Source organism: Strongylocentrotus purpuratus, unplaced genomic scaffold (assembly GCF_000002235.5).
Source record: "Strongylocentrotus purpuratus isolate Spur 01 unplaced genomic scaffold, Spur_5.0 spur5_scaffold_6, whole genome shotgun sequence".
Classification (NCBI taxonomy): domain Eukaryota; kingdom Metazoa; phylum Echinodermata; class Echinoidea; order Camarodonta; family Strongylocentrotidae; genus Strongylocentrotus; species Strongylocentrotus purpuratus.
The window spans coordinates 46559427-46567200 of NW_022145612.1; the positions used below are offsets into that span (position 1 = coordinate 46559427).

General features: G+C 40.9%; 1 protein-coding gene across 1 annotated transcript; it reads left to right on the forward strand.

The window, feature by feature from the left end:
• The first annotated feature begins 332 nt into the window (after positions 1-332).
• LOC579650 (ras-like protein 1) lies at positions 333-7563 on the forward strand. Its single transcript, XM_779754.5, has 4 exons — positions 333-888; positions 4824-4912; positions 4984-5235; positions 7453-7563. Exons 1-4 carry the CDS (start codon positions 333-335, stop codon positions 7561-7563), a joined length of 1008 nt encoding a protein of 335 aa, XP_784847.4.
• Positions 7564-7774: the final 211 nt, after the last annotated feature.

Sequence of the window (7774 nt, forward strand, 5' to 3'; positions counted from 1 at the left end):
CGGGACGCATGCGCAAAACTTCACCTCATAAAGTAGCAGTCCTAATTCCGTTGTCAACTTAAGCCTACATTCTAATGATAAACCATGCACCGACGAAATAATAAAAGTAGGGTTTCACTGGTTGTCTATTGGTTGTTCTAAGTATAGAAGCATACAATATTGTCTTCGCATCAATCTTGATCAGACTTGTATAAAAGGAGAGGTATTGCGATGATGAGGTTAATTTCTTATAGAAAGGTGCACGAGCTCTCAGATTTCAAGAAGCCTATATTCTATAGCCAGTGCTCTATAATTTCAACCTTACTTACTTATTATTACTCAGCTATATCACTATGCCATCTAAATCATCATCAGTTATGGCAAAGAGGCTTGTTTTCTTCGGAGCGGCTCAGGTCGGCAAGTCGGCAATCATCAGACGCTTTGTCAGTCAGACTTTCTCAGAGCAATACAACCCAACCATTGAAGATATGTTTGAAATGCCGATCGATTACGATGGCAAAGAAGTTTATCTTCAAATTCTTGATACCAGTGGCAGCTTTAAGTTTCCTGCAATGCATCAACTGGCCCTCAACAACGGTGATATATTCGTCGTCGTATATTCAACTGACGACATCTTGTCCTACCACGAAGCCCTTGCAACCTGCGACGAGATAGCGGGAAAGAGAGGCCCCGGAATGCCCATCGTCGTCGTGGCAAACAAGAACGATCTGGGAAAGAGACAAGTTGGAAAGGCTGAGGCAGAACTTATGTTTTGTCAATGGAACACATATCACGTAGAAAGCTCGGCCAAAGAAGAGAACTCGATCGCACAAATCTTTACGAGATGCCTGTCCTTACTATGTCCCGCTGATGTCACTTCACCCAAAGATTCATCGCAGATCTTTGAACGTAAACGAAGTTTCAGAAGGGCTCTTTCAACAAAGCTTCAATCAACAATTCACCTTGTCGCATCAAAGATGACCCGGGTATCAAAATCTCGCAGAGGATGACTGCCTATAATATGGACAAGAAATGAATCAGAGATGCAGATACAACATTAACTGTTAATGAGAGGGACATTTTCCAATGATTTGGCGTCAGACCGTGCGTGCCGTGTTATTTTTTAGACTTCTATTATCTTTTTTTTAATACCAAAATGATATGCAATTAATTTCTAATTAAAAAAATTGTATATCTGAAATAAAAGATTCTTTCACAAAAATGTACAATCAACAATGTTTTAGCTTCCTTGCTTGTCTCTACAATGTCTTGGTTAAATTACATCGAGAAAGAAAGAGAGTGGTGTTTGCATGATGTCCGAATGGTATTCTGAACTTATTCCCTTTGATTCTTGTGATATGTCAATGGAAAGATGATCGTTTGTTTGTGTGTTGGTATTGCCCATGTGTGGAGAAATCTTTCCCTGATAATAGTAATCGTGTGTGTATACTAGAAATGAGTGTGTGCCTATACACGTGAAAGCCAAATTAAGTCGGCAATTAAACCATAATTCTAATACCGGTCATCCGCTGTTATAATGTCACAGGTGAATGTGTGTTCTTTACGTGGGATGTGAGTGTGGGTGTGAGATCATGTATTATAATTATATATTTATATATATATTTCTTTTGAATATATCAAGCTTGAAAAAGTCACGCAACGAATATGAGATCAATATCATCACCATCACCATCACCATCCCGTGGGTCCCTTCCAGCTGTGGGGTCGGATCTCCTCGTTACCACATCTCCTTCTCGTCCTGTCTATAGGCATTCAAAGTCAATTTCTCTACCGTCTTCCTTCATACGATCAATCCAGCTTTTCCTGGATCTTCTTCTCTTTCTCCTTCTTTTTTGTTCTTTTCTCTCTGCTGCCCATTTAATCAGTTCATATTGATATTTCCTTTTCACGTGTCCACACCATCTCAGTCTGCTTTCTCCAACCGTCTCCCTTATCACTGTCATTTATTTCCTTTCGTATATCTCATCATTTCGCCTCCTTCCTTTTCTTGTAACTCCTCTTACACCAATCATAAATCAGCTTCTTCGCGTGGCCTTTACTGCCCAGGTCTCTCCTCCAAAATATAACCTGGCAAGATATGAAATAATGTGGGATGTTGTTTTTAAAAGATCTGACATTGAAAACATCAAACTTCAGGGGCGGATCCAGGGGCCCCTCCCACGTTGAGCCCCCCCCCCCCCCCACCCAAGAAAACAAAAGTACTCACTACCACTACCCCCCCCCCCTCTCTCTCTCTCTCTCTCTGATTATTCGGCCGGTCGGCTGAGTCGCCGTTAAATATTTTCTAACGAATTGGGCCCCTCCCTCGCCGCCGGCTGGATCCGCCCCTGCTTACAACCTAGCTTCTCACTTTTTGTTTTCACAAACACCACTTTTGAAGAAGATGGGAGAATTTCACAGCTCTCTCTCTCTCTCTCTCTCTCTTCCTCCTTTTCTCTCTCTCTCTCTCTCTCTCCCTCCCCCGATCTCTCTCTCTCTCTTTCTTTATCTCTCTCTCTCTCTCCCGCTTTCTCACCTCTCTCATGTTCTCTCTCTTTTCCCTCTCTCACTCTCTCTCTTTTTATTTATTTCCTTTTCTCTATCTCCATCCCCCCTCTATAAACCTAATTATCTATATTCGGTGGCGATAAGGTTCTTCCACATTCCTCTGTCTCTAGCATCAGCACGACTCCCTGATCTTTCAATCTTTTAACCAATTCTGCAGACTGTCCATTCAGGTTATTCTTATCCCTTTTCTACACCCCAATCTTTCATTTCAGTGCATGATACGCTTTAAAGACTATAAGAATTTTAATGAGAATGCGTTTATTGATGATTTAAAACATTCTGACATAATATTTGATAATACTTCCCCTATACGAGAAAAATGGGTTTACGGGAAACAGGCTTTTTTAATTTGTTGTAAAAAACCTGCTCCTGTAAAAGAATGTAGGGTTAAAACTAGGCACTGCCCATGGATGAATTCTAATATTATCAAACTTATTTATAAAAGAGATTACTTAAAGAGAAAATATGATACACTAAAATTTCCATATCTATTGACTGAATATCGAGATCTCAGGAATTCAGGCACCGAGTTCATACAAAAAGAGAAGAGGAAATATTTTGACTCAGTATCTGAGAGGTACAGTAATGATAGTAAGAAGTTATGGAAGGAGTTAAGCAAAATTACTGGTAGGGGGGAAAGCCTTCGTTTTACCATCTAATTAATAGATTGAACGATTATTTTGTAAATTTTGGTAAAAAGATTTCAGAAACTTTCTGTAATCATGATCTATCATGGAACCACCCTGAAAGTATATATACAGTCGTCTTGAAATCAATCAGTTCCGGGAATTGATGGTTGGTATGAATCTGTTAAAGCCCGTCTGCACTAGTTTGGCCAGGAGGGATTAGACCACCCAGCGAGGTCATTGACAAATGGTTATCTCATCAACTCTTAACATAAGAAAAAGAGGATCATGGGGGACCAACGGGCACCACTTAGGCATTGTTTTCTATATAGAGGGAGCAAGACTAGTTACACGTAATACAGTGGGGCTTTAATGAAAAGGAAAACGTTGGTACATGTTTTCTTGATATATTAAAATATTTTGATTGTATTGACCATGAACTTTTGTTGTCAAAATTGAATAAGTATGGTATTTTAAATACTGAACTTTAAATGATTTTCTATAGTTTTTTCTCTGGTCGGAGACAAGCAGTTTATTGTCATGGTAAGCTATCCGAAACAAAGGACGTTACTATAGGAATTCCTCATGGGAGTAGTTTAGGCCCCTTCTTCTTTCTTTCTTTTTTTATAAATGACATAACTGATTGCTTGCGGTTAAGTAAATGTAATATATACGCTGATGATGTTGTCTTATAATGTTTCTGGTATGGATATTAATGTCATTACATCTAACTTCCAAGAAGATTTATATACTATAAATGAATGGTATTGTACAAATAGATTACGTATCAAAACTAATAAGAGTAATGTTATGCTTTTGAGTAATAACACACGAGGTAACAATAAATTAAGTCTGAAGGTGCATATTAATAATGAAATAATAGAACAAGTAAAAAGTATAAGATACTTATAGGGATTGAAATTGATGATAGATTACTTTGGTAAATCTCTTACCAATTGTTAAGCTATAAGATATTTACTTTAAGCAAGCTCAGTAAATTTCTAAGCTCTTCCATTTCGAATAAAATATATAAATGTACCATACAGCGGGCTAGAAGTGTATCCTGATGAGTTTGAGGAGGTAATAAGAGCGGTTAACATTAATTCGGTATATGCATGTATAGAAAGTTAGAAACCATACATAAATCTGGTTCACGTGACGTTACGTCACATACAGTTAACTTATGGTTAACATTGCGTGTAATCTCTGGGTGCAATTTGATAATCATTTTGATGAAAACGTGATGTGTACTTTTATTGTTATTCACGTGATTATATCACGTGTGAAGAAAGAAGAAAAAACAACTGCTGAGAGCTCAAAGCTCGGCGGTCATGGCAGTCACGTTTCGGGCCACCGTGGACAAAACGGGATGATTATGGTGATGGTGGTTATTTTACCTGACTGCTAAGAAAGTTCCCTCTCGGCCCGTCACGTTTTGATGGGGTCCCTCACGTTTCTCACGTTCTGTCAAGGCTTTCTACGGATAAAACGTGGACGCCGGGCAGCTTTGGAGCACGTTTGTGCCTACGGTATAAAAATAAGGCCTCTCAAGCAAAAGCAATCATTGTATCCTGAGATTTCGACGAGACAACATCATAAATGCCCAAGATGAAGAAGATTATTGTTTGCATGTTTGCAGGGTGCATTCAGTCTTTGCATCAACAACAAGAAGGCTAGCAGCAGTTGTAAAGAGGGAAGGCCATAGTGAAGCAGGCAGGAAGAAGGCGGAAGAGATCCATGTGAGTGTGCGCAACTGGTTAAAGGAAGACAGCAGCAGTTGGGCCACTACTCTTCATTTCTCACTTGAGAGCTCCCCACCGAAGATGTCAACGCCTTTCAGAACTATCTGAGGATGCCTCCAGAGCTCTTCGACGAGATCCGTGAAAGAGTAACACCAGCCATCGAGAGACAAGACACACAGTTCCGCTCTGCGCTCCTTCTAGCAGGTGCATCTTCTTCAGCCTCATCAGTCTCAGGTTCAGGTTCCAGTTCAGGGACCGGGTCAGCAGCTTCTCTTCACCTGGCGGCGGTGAACGGCGAGGATCTTCAGGCTGCTCCTAAGGCCAACAAAAAAAAATCATTTGGTTGTCCTCGACCGCCTGCTCGTCATTTTCGGGCCGCTCCTATTTTTTTATTTATTTATTTTTTTATTCATTTTTTTTAAACTCAATATTTTTTAATTCAATATTTTTTTTTTTTTTTTTTAAATCTAATTTTTTGGGGGGAGCAATCTTAAATGCCAAACATACCATTTTATGCATTTGCAAGGATCAAAATGCGTCCCGTTGCCAGTTTGGTCTTTTTTATTTTGTGTCCCAAAATTTGCAAATTAGCCGGTCGATATTTCGTTTCGTTGGGGGGGGGGGGGGTAAGGTCCGTTTGTTGGGGTCACCCAATACCACAATTTGTTTCATTATAATTTTTTCTCATTAAAAAAAAAAGGGGGTGGGGGTTTTCCTCAAAAACATACACAAACAAAAGTTAAAGGGGGGGGGGGGGTTAACCCCAAATCTTCTGAGTTTATATGTGTAAAAGTGAAATACTACCTGAATCAGGCGCACCGGAAGCAGTTTGGGATGGGGGGGGGGTAGAAGAAAAATCTGCATCACCAAAACTCTTCCATGTTACATTTTTTTTTTAATCTAATTTTTTTGAGGAGAGCAATTCTTAAATGCCAAACATACCATTTTATGCATTTGCAAGGATCAAAATGAGTCCTGTTGCCAGTTTAGTCTTTTCAGTACGCAATTCTGTATTTATTAAACTTGCCATTTTTATTTTTCTACGTCAAAATGCCGTTCATTCAAATCAGGTTCTGAGCATTCTTAAACTCAAATTAAAAGGCCATCTGTACTAGTTTACAGGAGGGATTAGACCACCCTGCAGGTTTACTGGACAGGTGGTTATCTCATAAAGTCAGCTCTCGGTTAAAAAAGAGGATCATGGGGGAGCAATGGTCACCGATTAGAGGGCGCAAGTAGCTATAAGTAGTTTTAAAAGGTGCTGTATTTCAAAGCCATAAATACTTTCTATGTTGGTCTTGATATTCATTGTACATTAAACTAGTCTTTTACCATATCAAAGTGTTTTATAGACTTTGTTTGTTTAAATGCTTGACATCCCAATGATTTTTTTTTTCATGGAAAAACAATTATTAAAAAAAAAAAATGGGGGGAAAAAAAAATCAAAAAAAGACACACAAAAAATGAAGTTTAAAAAAAAGATATAATAATAATCCGCCCGCCCGCCCGCCCTAGTCCAGAAAAGCAATCGAGGACAACCAAAACAAATTTTTGTTTGGCCTAACCCTCTACTGGTGGTGGTGCAGGACTGGGAAGGGGGGGGGGGCTTCGTACCTCTTAGCTTCTTCGGTGGCATAGCTTGGCCTTCTTTCCTCAAAGCTTGGTAAAACGGAACAAAACGCGCAGCAGCCGTGAATCAACCGTGACTAAACGTGCACTAAACGCGGCTGAACATGACAAAACTTGAAAGAACCGTGAGATGCTGGGGAATACACAGAGTTCCCGTCCCACTACGGACCGCCTCCAAGTTTTGTTATGGCCTATTACGTACTGTCACGTTTTGTTGCGTTCACCCCCTTTTACTACGGCCTACTATGTTTCTCATTGGACCGTGAGTGCCGTGGCAATTTTGTTTACAGTTTAAAAATCTGGCCCGGCATCCACGGCAATCCCGGCCTGTCACGTTTGCCCATACGGTCCCCCGCGTTGTCTCACGTCCATCCCGTTTCGTCCACGGTGGCCTGAAACGTGGTTGCCGTGGCCGCCAGGAATGCTACGTTTACACTGTGTTCCCGGCGGCCACGGCAGCCCCGTTTGCCCGAAACGTAGTGCGCCGTGGGATTTTGGCCATTTTCTTCTCTGTATTCAGTTTTGTTACGTCCTGTCAAGTTTTTGTACGGTCTATCACGGTTTCCGTGACGGGATGTGGGAGGTAAAGGGGATGCTGTCCTGGAGGCTCCAAGGCACACTACGGTTCTACTCCAAGGCCAATTACCCCCAAGAAAATTACCCCCCCCCCCCCAGGATTATTACCCCTATAGACAATTACTGTTCTGATGAGTTGGAAGAGGTAGTAAGGGCGTTTTAAACTAAGTCGGTATATGCATGTATAGAAACCATACATAAAGCTGGTTCACGCGATGTTATGTCACATGCAGTAAACTTATGGATAACCTTAATTGCGTGTAATCTCTGGGTGTAATTTGATAATCGTTTTGATGAAAACGTGAGGGTTGTTGTTTTGTTATTCACGTGAGGATATCATGTTTGAAGAAAAGAAGAAGAAAAAATGTCTGCTGAGAGCTCAAAGCTCGGCGGCCACGGCTATCACGTTTCGGGCCACCGTGGACAAAACGGGATGGACGTGAGACAACGCAGGGGGGGGGGGGCGGAATGGGCAAACGTGACAGGCCGTGATTGCCGTGAATGCCGGGCCTGCTTTTAAAAATGTAAACAGATATGCCAGGACAGTCGTGGTGCGGATGAGAAACCTAGTGGGCCATAGTAAAACGTGGTGAATGCAACAAAACGTGACGGTACGTAATACAAAAATACCAGGAAATTAGACAGGGGCTTGAA